Source organism: Xyrauchen texanus, chromosome 44 (genome assembly GCF_025860055.1).
Source record: "Xyrauchen texanus isolate HMW12.3.18 chromosome 44, RBS_HiC_50CHRs, whole genome shotgun sequence".
Taxonomy (NCBI): domain Eukaryota; kingdom Metazoa; phylum Chordata; class Actinopteri; order Cypriniformes; family Catostomidae; genus Xyrauchen; species Xyrauchen texanus.
This window is the reverse complement of record NC_068319.1, coordinates 28,601,111-28,615,640: the sequence shown is the minus strand read 5'-3', so window position 1 is coordinate 28,615,640 and position 14,530 is coordinate 28,601,111. Positions and strand designations below refer to the sequence as shown.

The 14,530-nt window shown below is 35.5% G+C and overlaps 1 protein-coding gene across 1 annotated transcript in view; it reads right to left on the bottom strand.

Annotated features, from left to right (window-relative positions):
- Nucleotides 1-260: 260 nt before the first annotated feature.
- plppr1 (phospholipid phosphatase related 1) overlaps nt 261-14,530 on the bottom strand; it is a 90,979-nt gene continuing 76,709 nt past the window's right edge. Inside the window, exons 5-8 of the mRNA XM_052116731.1 lie at nt 11,778-12,028; nt 4,896-5,072; nt 3,747-3,878; nt 261-931 (exon numbers count right to left, since the gene is read on the bottom strand). Coding sequence (XP_051972691.1) covers nt 899-931; nt 3,747-3,878; nt 4,896-5,072; nt 11,778-12,028 — 593 coding nt within the window. The 3' untranslated portion in view covers nt 261-898. The remainder of the gene's footprint in view (nt 932-3,746; nt 3,879-4,895; nt 5,073-11,777; nt 12,029-14,530) is intronic.

Here is a 14,530-nt window from a genome sequence, read left to right as displayed (position 1 = left end):
TATGGACTCATATATTGACGGAAATTAAATGCAGTGTTTTTCTTTCCAAAATGGTCGCTGGACACCGCTCTCTGAATTTAACATGCTAATATCCTATATTTACCTTATTTTAAAGCTTATTAATTCTGTTCCCATCCAAAAATTTAAACATGACACAAAGTCACATAGAGCTATTCATTAAAAAACCTTAGAAACATCATTAACTTCAAAAACAAATCATGCCTTCCTTTAAAAAATGAAACCCACTCATATTATTGGACTATTTATTTGACAGACTATACTCATTTCAAATGAAATGCAAACTTTAAAAGAAACACAAAATACAGTCAGGAATAACAGTTTATTCAAACAATTTAGTGTATTTCATGCTGAGCACATTTAAAGATGCCCACGGAGAATCAGATACAACGACGTGTAACAATTGGACAGGTTTTCTTTTTTATATCTTACACCAAAAATAGGTATACCAAAAACATTCCTGGAAAATCAGCAGGCAAATTTGATCAAAATGCTTTATACAGATAACAAAAAGAATACAAAAATGATCTCTGTCCAAAAATGTACAGGAAAGAAATCAAAATAAAATCTTTGTACAAACACCACAGAACAACATTAATGTTTCAATTACATTATATATAGACTGTATATATATACTTTGTGATGTGAAACATGACAAAGAAGGCATAAATTTGGACATTGAGCAGTGTTGACGTTATGAGGGGAAGCTACAGCACTCTCTTATACAAAATGTACAAAACAGCTGCTTCTAGGTACAACTAGTTACAACATAATACTGTCTTTTTCATTTATTTTTTTTACAGTATGCCACAGTACAAAAAACTCTTTGTGCCTAGAAGTGTTGAGGTGACGCGAACGTGACGCGGTGTTGCCCCCTTAGTCATGTGACTTCAGTCATTGATGCCGAATGGTTCTGAAACACAAATTAAATGACATTTAGACAGTGATCCAGAACATCTTCGATTAACATTTGTGCCAAATGTGAGAAATGATGGTTTTAGCGAGTAAACAACAGTCAACAATGCAAACTTGGAAAATGTCTTCGCCAGTGGAAGTCCATCAGGCGAAATACCCAATTATGACAGATTTCCATCGGGATGGCCGTATTTTGCCTGACTTGTTCATAAATTCTGCATTAATGAATATTCCAAACATTGAAGCAATTCAAGCTTGAAGTTTTTGCGAGTTCGCCATCAGCACAAACCAAGCCGTTACTACAAGCTATGCACACTGGCAAATTAGACTCACTGAGCACATCATGATTAATGAACCATTCACACAGGACGAATTGTTGTGTTCAAAACAGCTTGACGGAGCGCAATAAAATGGAAAAGAATGCAGAGTTCTTGAGACGTGTTTCGCTATGTTAAACTACTTTCATCTTGGCACAGCATCTTATGAACTGCCAATGGTGTTAGCCTGGTGCATGTCTACATGGACCAACAATAAAAAAACAACAAAAAAAAACCGCAAAAGGAATGCAATGGAAATGCACTTTGATCAGCCCTGAAGTTAACCTCGTTAAGACAATTTTGTTGAATTCAATGCTATACGACCATTTTCGATTAATATGATTAATAAATGAATCATTTGATATACTTATATACTTTTTAATTGACAGCCCTAATTTTTTATTCAAGTAATGCAAATGATACCTCTTTGGAAGCAAAAAAAAAAAAGAATGGTTGGTAAATAGTCTCAATTCACTTGCCATTGTATTACTGGTGGTATGCACTTGGCTGAAAGTGCCGATTAACTATCAGGCACATTTATCAAAAAACACAAAGCCACAGTGCAGAACATGTAATCTCAATTCCCCTAAAACAACCATTTCGATTTTTTCGCTTGTGCAAATCCCAACACTTGGTTTTCTTTGTTTATCATCCACCTCCACATCGATTGTATGGAACAGCAAACACTAAATTGCACCATGTTGTTACATTTGTCTTGCAAGTAAAGGAGAATTCCTCTGACCCACATCAGTTCCTCAAGCACTAGAGGTATTTTGTTGCTGCCTGTCAATAGAGCCATCTCACTGAATTGTCAGAATCCATTTGCAGACGAAGCAGTGTATTTCCCTGTTGTATAAGGAGACACAATGCAACTGTCTGGGCATCGGTTCACTCATGCCCCAGTTTTGGGGGGAAAAAAATGGCAAACTGCTATAATCACTCTAAGGAAATTGTGAAAAATTTCGAAGCATGTTGTTGGATGTTTTGGGTTTTATACTCAGGGGCCAAATAAACTGACTACTGCAGGGACAGTTTAACATTTCAGTGAACCAAATAAACATTTAAACTAATGTTGGGAATATTATCCTTATTGAAGACATGCTCAATTACAAATCACATGAATAACTTCTTGTTAATGAGAACAGTACCTAATATCCTTTAAATTCATATTTTCAACATGTCATTATTTAGTTTCAGAACATGTCAAAATTGCCTTTCATGTGCAGGGTCTCATATCTGTCAAATTCATGTTCTATTTGAGTTTATTGGCACAAAATGTTAAAAAAAAAAGCAAATGGGGATAAAAAAATCATAGAAATTTGTATTTATTTTTTGTGTTACCATCAAGACTTAACTATAAATTAACTATAAACAAATAATAATAAAAGCATTTTTCAAATATCATTACATTATATTCTGCTTAAATTAATAAATCATTAAAAAAAATGTAAACTTGATCATAATTCCTTGGGGGGTTTTGCTGAGACCTTGGGGGTAGGAGGGCCTGCTGGTAGGTTTGAGGTTAGACTTAGGGTCAACTCAAAAATTATAAATGCTATTACACGCAGGTACTTTAAATGTTAGTAACAATAATATGTGCACAATAAGTACATTGTAATAAATTCTGATTTTTGTTTTCCAAATGCCAATATTAGTTATCTATGTGTAAGACAAGTCATGTATGAAATAAGTAAAATGAGAAATTTGTTGGTAGGCGATATTTAAAACTCAAGGATACTGACTGAACTGTTAGATTAATTATTAAAAGTCCATCCCGAATTGACTGAGGAAGTGCACGTAGATGCAGTGTCCTTTTTATTTGGCTGATGAATGCTATAATTGTCATTCATTTGTAATGTATTCCTTTTAAGAGAGAGTAGTCCATCCTATTAGAGGGAGACCATAGTTGCTTTTTGGAACTATCGGTTATCTGCAAAAATATGTCGATAGAGGTCAGTAAGGTGTGCCTCGCAGTCCGGCTGGAAGCTTGTGGCAGTGAAGTATCCCTTGTTGTATAGTTGGAGTCGGCAGTATTTCATCCTCTGTGAAGTCCATCGTAATAGATTGAAGTGATGCAGACAGTGATCATCGAAGCACCCCTTACTGTCTGGCTGGCACAGCCTGCAGTTAGTATTTATCGCTTAGCGATAAACTGCTTTTGAACGCAAGTGTGCATCCTACTGTGTCAGGCTTCTTTTGTTCTCCTTCTCTCGGTAAGTGTGCCCGCACAGCCGGAGTTGCGATTACTGCTCTCTGCTGACTGCTACTCGTAAAAACATGAAGTAGGTACTTCAAGCTAGAATTGCTCTGATGGTAGGAAAATACCCGATTAGGGATTTTTTGCACGGTCAGGTGGCATGATTAAATTAGTAAATTTTTTAAATGCGTTATTTGTTTTATAATTAATAAAATTCATGTTTTAAATCAACAGACTTAAAGAGAATGTGTTTGTGAGGGCCAGCTCAGGGCAGGTCAGATGAATGCAAAGGACGTTACCTGTGCACTGAGGGTATCCAAGGGGCTCTCCACACGAGGGAATGTCATCAAGGGAAGACCACGATAATCCTCCTGCTTCTGTTTGGTGGGAGTGGAGTGGGTCCCTTTGAAGTTGTTAACTACACAGATTCCCTACAATGAGAAATGAACTTAACAAGTTGGACATTCACCTACTGAATTCAAGCCAAAGCCAAATCAAGAAAATATTGCATTTTTATTTGTTGAAAAAATTATGAATTCTGATTATCAAGTCAGAAGCTGATTCGCTATCCTGGAACTTCCATTAATACTCAAAATGTGGCATTAGGGCAACAAACCACTCATCCATGAAGCAATGCAAATGGCATAATCTAAAAAAACAAAAACAATAAAAAACAATGACATAACCATTGATTATATGTATAGAAATAACATATCAAACCATTTATTGCAAAATATTCAGATATATACAAATATGTTAAGACGTTTGAGAGTGTAGGGAGACTGTCATAAACAATGCTTCATGGGAGTATATAGTCTGTGCTGAGCTCTTTTGATACAATGATCATTTGGCAACAGTGACTTCTCTGATTGGTGGATAGCTCTTTAGGATTATGGGTAGTGTAGTTCTTCACTGGGAATTCGGCAAGCAATTTAAATCATTTTTTATGATGTTCTATCACAAAATTCTGGCTTCCACAGAAGATCTTGGAGTTCATGTTAGGTCTGTCTTTAAAGGTTCATATTATTATTAAAACTAAATTTCCCAATGGAGACAAAGGAAGGAATTTTTACTTCTCCCTGTGTACTTATTGGATTCTCTTAAACCCTGTAAGACCAAATGGCAACTGGCAACAGTAGATAAGTTAGGACTGGCCAACATTTTAAGGGGAAGTGTATCTTATGACTTATTCAAAATACAATTCTGGACCTATTTTCAGAAGTAAAATTATTATGAATCACAACAATTGTGACCAAATTTGAGATTGCTTGATGCATTGAATCACATTACTTTTAGAGCAAAAAAATGTGCACCCCTACAAGGTGTAAATAGGGTATATGTAAGAAACAAATTAAAACGAAAAAAAAAAAAGAATAACAATAGGTCATAAAATAATATATTATAAAATAATAAAGGTAATACATTTTTAAGAAACCAATGAAACCCACCAGAAAGAGAGCTACAGAGCTTCCTAATATGAATCCAGCGATGACGTCTGAGCAGTGATTGCGGTACTCAGAGACCCGATTGAGACCAGTGAGGAAAGCAGCACACAGGATCCCCAGACAGAGCACAGGCTTTGCCAGACGACTGCTTTTAGTCTTGATAGTGCTCGTGATGTACATCTGAAGACACACACACACACACACACACACACACACACACACACACACACACACACACACACACACACACACACACACAGACACAGACACAGACACACAGAGACACAGAGACACACACAGACAGACAGACAAGACAGACAGACAGACAGACAGACATTAAGTAAGTGTTTATTTAGTGGGTATATTCTGCTTTAGGTGACTGAGGAAATCAACTTTAAATACACAGTGCATGCTCCACTTCAGGGAATTTATGGCCAATTAAGGAGAAAGCAACTGGAGAAAATAACCTCTAATTCCTTCAGAGAGAGAAATCCTCAACAATTTACCATCAGAAATGGGGATTTAAAACACATTGAAGTCCTATTCACACTATAATCAAATGTATAAACGAATACCCATCGACACTTTTGTTCACTTGGTTAAAAGAAAATAAACTGACCAGTAAGGTATAAGCTTTGGGGTCTAAAAACTGGATTCCACAATGAATTATGCTGTTAATATTGTTTGTCTCAGACTCAAGAGTATAAGGAATATTAGGGCTGCCACGATTATGAAATTTGGCTGACGATTTTCATATTTTTTAAGATGCATTAAGTCTTTTTTAAATATTTAACATCAAATATATAAATCAAATAATAAAATGGGGATATATGATTTACTTTTTGGCTAACTATATGAATGACATTTATATCATGGTTTAAATATCAACATATTTTGAAAAACTTAAATTATTTACTGTATCTCTTTTTGGTCAACTTTTGTTTTGGTCAATTTTACATTTACACGGTTGATTTTAGAACTCATTAAAAATAATAGTTTTATTAAATATATATATATAATTTGTACACTGCTGGCCAAAAGTTTGGAGTAATGTCCAGATTTTGCTCTTATGGAAAGAAATTGGTACTTTTATTCACCAAAGTGGCATTTAACTGATCACAATGTATTCAGGACATTAATAAGATGAAAAATTACTATTACAATTTTAAATAAAATTTCAGAACTTCTAAAACTATTTCAAAGTGTTCTCATCAAAAAATCCTCCACATGCAGCAATGACAGCTTTGCAGATTCTTGTTATTCTAGCTGTCAGTTTGTCCAAATACACGCTTCTTATCGGGCACTTCTCACGCACCTTACAGTCTAGCTGATCCCACAAAAGCTCAATGGGGTTAAGATCCATAACACTCTTTTCCAATTATCAGTTGTCTAACCTTTTCTTTTTGTTTTTCTGTTTTAAAAGAGGCTTTTTCTTTGCAATTCTTCCCATAAGTCCTGCACCCCTGAGTCTTCTCTTTACTGTTGTACATGAAACTGGTGTTTAGCGGGTAGAATTCAATGAAGCTGTCAGCTGAGGACATGTGAGGCGTCTTATTTCTCAAACAAGAGACTCTGATGTACTTAACCTCTTGTTTAGTTGTACATCTGACCTTCCACATCTCTTTCTGTCCTTGTCAGTTGTTCTTTGTCTCTGAAGACTGTACACCTTTGTATGATTTTTTTTGCCAATTTCAAGCATTGTATAACCTTCATTCCTCAAAACAATGATTGACTGATGAATTTCTAGAATGAATGAATTTCTTAGCATTATTACTCAAGGAAAAGGTGTTGGAGTGATGGCTGCTGGAAATTGATCTGTCTAGATTTGATCAAATATGACTTTTCTTAAATAATGATGGTGCTGTTTTTACATCAGTAATGTCCTGACTATAATTTGTGATCAGTTGAATCCCACTTTGGTGAATTAAAGTACCAATTTCCATCTGAAACAGAAAAATCTGTACATTATTCCAAATTTTTGGCCACCAGAGTATATTATATAAAATATATATTTGTATACTATTTATGGTATATAATATTCTTTTAAATTATATTATGCAACATTCAAATATTTCTGTCTTAATTTCTTCACTTTCACACATTATTTGAATGGTCTTTGATTAAATCCACAAGCCCTTATTTCTCCTGAAGCAAATCCTTTGAGATTTCCTTTCATCATTTTATCACTCCACAGAAATAGAGTAAGTGTGTGTCTCATCCTCAGTGTCACTCTGCATCATAAACACTGCGTATATGAACCTGTTATGACCAGGAACATTTGCAATTACACAATAATGTTGCCATTATTAAGCTCTTTAAGCTCTGAAGGTGTTTTTAAAGATTCCCTGTTTCAGTGAAGAAGAAGAAAAAAATATTTAGCCAAATATTTCCTTTTATTTTTTCTTTATATGTTTCATATTTGACTTTATATATTTCTGGGTATAATTAAGGTGGCTCTGAAAAACTGCTTTTGTTTTGTTCTCAATTATGTCAACTATATCTGAGAAAATGTTTATGTTGATACGACAAAGCAACCCAAAGTTATAGCATTACACATATAATTTATCCTAGTGTCCAAAAGCATCCCCAAACAAATAAAACATAATCATTTTACATATAAAAATAAATACACATGCAAACACAACAATGACTAAAGGTAAGCATAGCATGAAGACATGATTTAGTAATGATATTTCACAGAATGAGTGTCTTTTGACTCAATGAGTCTGCATTATTTAGTTTGTGTGATTTACTTGGCGCCATCTAGTAGTGACTATGTGTAACATTGTGCTTCATGGGGATTATCTAATGATCTATGCATCCGATTACATTTGTGGGCTTGTTTGAAACATAATCAACTTCTCTAAATAATGGTATGGGATATTTTATGTTCCGTTTATCTTTCGTGAAGTAAAAAGCGAAAATGTGGCATACAAGCAACACCAACATAATTGTCAAAGAAATATGCTTAGCTATTACTCGATATATTTTTGGACCTGAGTAAAACAAATGGGCTGGTTGTATTTTACTCTTTATGGGCTTTCCAACAACATATGACACATGGCTACATAGGTTTTAACTGATTGCAATAATATGTACAGTGCCAATTTTTTATTTGTTTTTATTTTTATAAATTAACAAGACGGAACACGTTTGTTTTGTCTGCAAATTACAAAGCACTTGTTCAGTTTTGGTCATAATGCCTGCATGCATTGGAAAGTAAAGCTTCAAACGATACCTATTTTGTGTTGGTCAACACTGTAGTTAATTTATAATTAGAATTTCATTTAAATGCTTTTTCTTGTGGGCCAGTTTAAAGGGTTCAAGTGAAACTGGAGCGATTAGAGTTCACTACCAAAAATGTATATTTGTTAATTTATATTTTCGCGGGAGTTTGGCATGAGCCTCTGTTGACTGCGCGCGCATCAGAGTGCTTGAGAAGTGCTTCACGTGCTCTTTCGGACAGGAGCTGCTTTAGTAGATGTCGACTGTGCGGCTCAGTGACGCTCAGAGTGCAGCTGAATGAAACACAAACGCGCTGTTGATGGCATTTATATATTAGCTTAAAATTTCATTATTTGAGCACTAAAATGTGATTGGAATTTGAACTGCACAATAAAGCAAATAACTGTGATCAGAAATTTATTTAATAATCGTGACAGGCCTAAGGAACATAAAAAGACATGCAGTTGCAAACATGAGGGAAAGACTTTTGCAGTATTTATACATGTTAATAGCATGGTAGTACTGCTTTTAACTATCCTGGCCTAAGAGTCTGGGAGCCAGAAACAATAAATTGTAGTGGCCCAGTCATAAAATTGTTCTACCATTATTCAAACTCTGAATTCACACACATTTAGGAATACATGACCCTCTAGACAAAAAGTAATCAAAATTATTTTGATTCAAAGCAATTCGGATTTACGCTTCTTTGCTAATAAGTCAGTAAACGCAAGAGCTACACTACAGAGCATATTGCTTAAATATAATAAAATGACTATTGATTTATAATTATTCTTATTACAGTGAACATTACATACATGTACAGTAGTGATTTCTGTTGTACTTTTTTCCCTTTATTAAACTGAGCTTTTATTTTCAAGAGTTTCTGTGTTGCTATGACAATGGAGCTCTGATGTTAAAAGTTGGTCGCTTTGTGACTCAAAGTGATTATTAAACCGCAAAAGGCTGCTATTTAATAAAATAAATAAACAGTCTGTATGTGCCTCGCACTACAAAGTGAATTTTTGCTCTGTTCACTGTCATCTGCTACAAACAGTGTGCGCGATGTTGTTTTCAGTGTATGAGCTAAGGAGGAGCTCTATAAGGTATGAGCACTTTGTGTCTTTATGTCAGCACAAAACCGGCTGATGCAAACTATTTATTTATCTCATCAACCTTTATAATAAGAGTTATTTTTGCATGTGCCACTGCACAGACAGTAGAGGGGGGCCGGTAGAGTGGAGTGTAAACAAGTTTTTTAAATTTTATTTAAATTTTTGATTTCTTGACATTCAATTTTTTTTTAATAATGTATATAATATAGTAAACATGTGAACAAATGGGTTATATCTGTTGTATTGTATTTGTTTGATTTATTTAGCTAATATATAGCTATAAAAAATTATATCAGCAGTCCGGTTTGCCTATTCACTTTTTGACATCTCAGACATTGTATGCGTGTGACAAGCGCTTCTGTAAATAGACGTGACTGCGTGGATCCGATCATCGTGTGTTCACTGCGAGTGCATAAGTTTTAAACTGTTATCCTGGTGCTATGTTTGTGTGAATGAAAACCACATCTGCATCCAAGCAGATGTGGCTGCTTGAATGGGAAGATCGCATTTAGATATGATGGCTGTGCATATACAGTACAAGTTATGAACTGTTATCCTGGTGTTTTTGTAATCGTTCGGCACTCTGTTTCAGAAAACAAATGTATTAAGAGCCTGAAAAGACTGATTGAGTTGCTGTTTGTGTGAATGAAAACCATATCTGCACCTAAATAATAAGTACCGTAATTTCCGGACTATAAGCCGCAACTTTTTTCCGACACTTTGAACCTCGCGGCTTATACAATGACGCGGCTAATATATGGATTTTTCCCGCTTTCAGATTTTATAAAAAAAAAAAAAAAAAACTTTCTGTGACGTGCTCAGTTTTTTGGCGGCGTGAAGCTTTCATTAGACCAATTGAAATTGCCGAACGGGTTAAGGTCAAACAACTTTTTTTGTTTACTGTTTAGATTAAATCGAGTGCGCTCAAACTTCCCATTATTCTGATTACGGTAGTAATTTTGTCACCCTCACCATGGCAAAGACATGGAGAAACGCATATGATGCTGCTTTCAAGTTGAAGGCGATTGATCTGGCTGTTGGAAAAGGAAATAGAGCTGCTGCACGGGAGACGTTGGAAACAGCAGCGTGAGGAATTGACTCAGTGCAAGAAGACAACTAAATCTGAGGCTATTCTGAGGCTATTCAACTCCGACACCGAAGGAGATGACTTCAGTGGTTTCAGTGCACAGGACGAGGAAGATAGTGACCAATGACTTTCTTGGTAGGCTACTGTTTACTGCAAATGTTTTATTACAAGCCGTGTGTTTCAAGTGCCCTGCTTCACGTGTCCTTCTTGGGAAAACTGTCACACGGGCACCAGTGTGACAGTTTTCAGCAGGGCACTTGAAGTTCCAGGTAAGGCTTTTAATGGCCACAGCAATGTTTACAATCAATTTTATAAAGTTTCTCAATTCCTCTATGCGCCAACACTAGACTGACGTGTGTCACTCTCTCAGCTCTGTGGCTGCTGCCTTTTTATGCCGCTCTCCCCATGCTTACTGAAATTAGACACCGGTGTTAGACATAATTTAGCTCAGGTGTAAGCGCCCTTACCGCTTTTCTCTCCCGGACGGGCGCTTGACTACGCCCCCGCTGCCACACCGTGTTTCGTTAAAGCCTATTTATTTTTGTTACAAGCCGTGTTTCGTTAAAGCCTGTGTACAGTTAATTTGTTTCAATGTACCGGTAGGCACCTGCGGCTTATAGACAGGTGTGGCTTATTTATGTTCAAAATAATATTTTTTTTTAAAATCAGTGGGTGCGGCTTATATTCAGGTGCGCTCAATAGTCCGGAAATTACGGTAGACGTGGATGCGTGCATGGGAAGATCACGTTTAGATGTGATGTTGTGTATGTACAAGCTGTGAACTGTTATCATGGTACTTTGATGACAATTTGGCTGTTTGTTCCATAAAATAAACGTGTGCTTGAAAGGCTATTTGAGTAGCTGTTTGTTTGATGAATGACAACAGCTACTAATGTAAACAAACATTTAAGCACACATCGGAGGAAGATCGTGCTTGATGTATTGACTGTGTGTATAAGAGATATAAACTATTTATCATGGTGATTTGGTGATGAGTTGGATGTATGCATATAAAATAACTTATTTTGTGGTTTAAAAGACTGTATGAGTAACTGTTTAAGTGAAAATAAATAAAAAACGCTTGACCTGTGTCGGTGCGAAAACCGATTTGAATCTGGCAGCTTGTAATGTAACAGGCTGTTGCAGAAACACATACAGTATGTGTGACGCTAATCTGTGGGGCCCAGTTATAAACTGTCACATATGTCACATATCTTGATTCCGATACCAGTGTCATTATCATCATAGGGCATCCCTAGTAAAAATCATATCTTAAGAACACTTATTATTTTATGTAAAACTTATCAAAAGCCTAGTTCTATATTGTGAGCAAAACAAGACTTTAACATCCTTTCAGGTACATACTTTGAAAGTAAAATGACTTACCAATTGAATTACCAGCACATACAGTACTAATAACAATTGCAGACTATATTTCTGATTCACAATCGAGTTTCTTACAGTTACGTAGACTGCTGAGTAGACACTGAGCGAAGCATCTTTGGAAGGGAAAGATCTTCTGGCTCTCTCCACCAACACCTGGTTCCCAGTGCAGATGTTGCCATTGGCGATGAACTGGTGGTTTACATGACAGTCCATTCCTGTGTAATTTGGCTTGCAGACGTTCAGGAAATACGGCGCCAGACTGCCAGTCACTACCTGACCAGCATTGACAAAGATGTCAGTGGCAAACAGGCCAAATGCAAAGACACCTGTGGTTAGAAACAGCAAAAAACAAATAATAATTCAGCCTGTTGCTTCCAATCAAGACACAAACACATAAGCAAATCAGACAAGGGCTTAAAGTATGCCCTTGAATACCAATGTAGTCTTAATGGAACAATCTGTTATTTTTATCTTCAACCAGAAGTAATTACAGATGCCCTCTAGAGCAAATACAATATTTGCATACACCATTTCGCAAAAACAAAACTACTTTCCTACACTTTATATAATGCATGTAATTATGATGTCCTCTATAATTATGTGAACTCTCTCAGAAGTACATTTTCCAACTCTTTGTGTGATCTTATAAGCAATGATGCTAAAGGCATTATTCACCTGGAAAGTAAAAATTCTGTCATCATTTACTCACCTTACAAGGGCTGTTAATCAGTTAAAAATTTGAATCAAATTAATTACATGACATGCAGATTAATTCATCGAATGGCAAATTTATCTAAAATATCATTTTGCTGAGAAACCCCTCAAATAAAGATAATTCAATATAAAATACATAACAATTAAAATAATTATAAATATTTTATGTATGGCTTATAATAAATATAATAATTCATTATTGTGGCAGAAGAGTAGTGCACTGATTAGACATTACAAAAAGTTGCATTAGAAGTCAATATATTATTTGTTTTATTTCCATATCATTGAACAAGCCTACAGTCGAAAGCAATCCATTTTGCAATCCAATTAATCATTTTAATATCCTGTGTGACCGCCTCTCATTCTGTGGATGTGCTGCTGGACAGGTTCATTGAGGTGCACGGACTGCCCCCTGCTGAAGCAGCTTGTAAAAACAGTTGCACTTCAAGCTTAATTTGCTCCTAGTCATGATATCAAAAGTACTGGTACTTCAGTACCAGATCAACATTAAAATAAAAAAGATTTAATGATACCAGCGTTTCTGCAGTACCTGTAGTACCGACTCAGTTCGGTCCCCGCATGCTGTCTGACTGACGGATGGATGCTTTCAAATACTCACATGCTTATGAGTGCGTGCCACTACTACTTTAACACCGAAATTGACAATAAAATTAAAATAGTGATACGTACTAATGTGATTACTAAACTGGCAATTTGATTAAATAAATATAGTCTGCATGTGCTGCGTGCTTCAGCATGCTTATACGTTGAAAACACTGATTGATCACACCACCACATTTTATGAACATCACGCTAGTTGTAGTAGATGACAGAAAAGTGCACATTTACTGTAAGGTGAGCAGCACCTGCAGACTATATATTTATATAATTAAATTGCAGCATTTTGAACTTAAAAATTATACTGGATCAATGTCTAAAGCCAGAGGAGTGAAACAAAGGTCAAAAACACACAACTTGTATACATGTACAAAATTAACATTGACCAAGATTATCAAGTATCATTCATTCATTGTAAGTTCATGTTAACTAATGTAGTTAATTAATGTTAACAAATACAAGTGTAAGTGTTACCCATTAAAGTAACACAAAATAAAAAAATGCTGTTTAACTCCATTTCAACCACCCACATGGTGGATTATGTATTAATAAAATTACATATTTTAATAAATAGGGCTTATAAACACAACACCTTGAAATACATATTTGTAAACAAATGTAAAGAATAAACACATACCTCTCAGAGAGCAGATATTTTGAAGATAGATTGGTTTGGTTATTTTCCAAATTAATTGCTCATATTTTCACTCTATTGGAGTTTTTGCGCCTTTATGTCAGTGTCTGAATTTCTTCCCCAGCAGATTATTCTTGAGAAAGTGTGAAAAGCTCTAATGATTTATCAAGTGCTGTTTCTGCTACCCTTTACACAAGATAAGCCTCAAAGACTCAAATAGCCACAAAGCAATATTTTTCTCAACTTATTTCCTGGGTTTCTGTCAGGTGTGCACATTATTCAGTAAGGTGTGGGATCTGTGTCTAATAATACTGTGAAAAGAAGCTGCGCTCCAGTTCCCAGTAATGCTTTGTGTTATGAATAAATTATGCAGATTAGTGTATACTGCTTATCTTTACTTCTTGCCTGATTTGATTTTATTTGTTGTAAATTTCAGTTATTTGTCTTTTGCGATTATTCAGAGCTCATTTTATACTTAACATGATGTTTTTAGTTTTCACTGTCATTGTGATTTGTAAGTTAAATTATCAGGCCCACACGTGCTGACTGCTGTACGGAGTGTGTGTATGGTAGAAACTATTGGACTCCAGAGAATTTCATAATAGTTATCAATGTTTCTTAATCTTTTAACTTGTTCAATTACTATACACATGTTCATGGGCCCCCCAGGCACGTAGGGGCCCTAAGTGTCCGCCTGTATTGCCTGTAGGACGTGCTGGCTCTGAGTAAAATGTAGTATGTTCTGTACTAATATTAATATTTAAAATTAAGATAATTAAGCAATATCTCACAAGCAAGAGAGCTGTTGTACTGAATATACTGCATGTGTTTATCAATGTTTTCATTAATAATGTGATGCTCT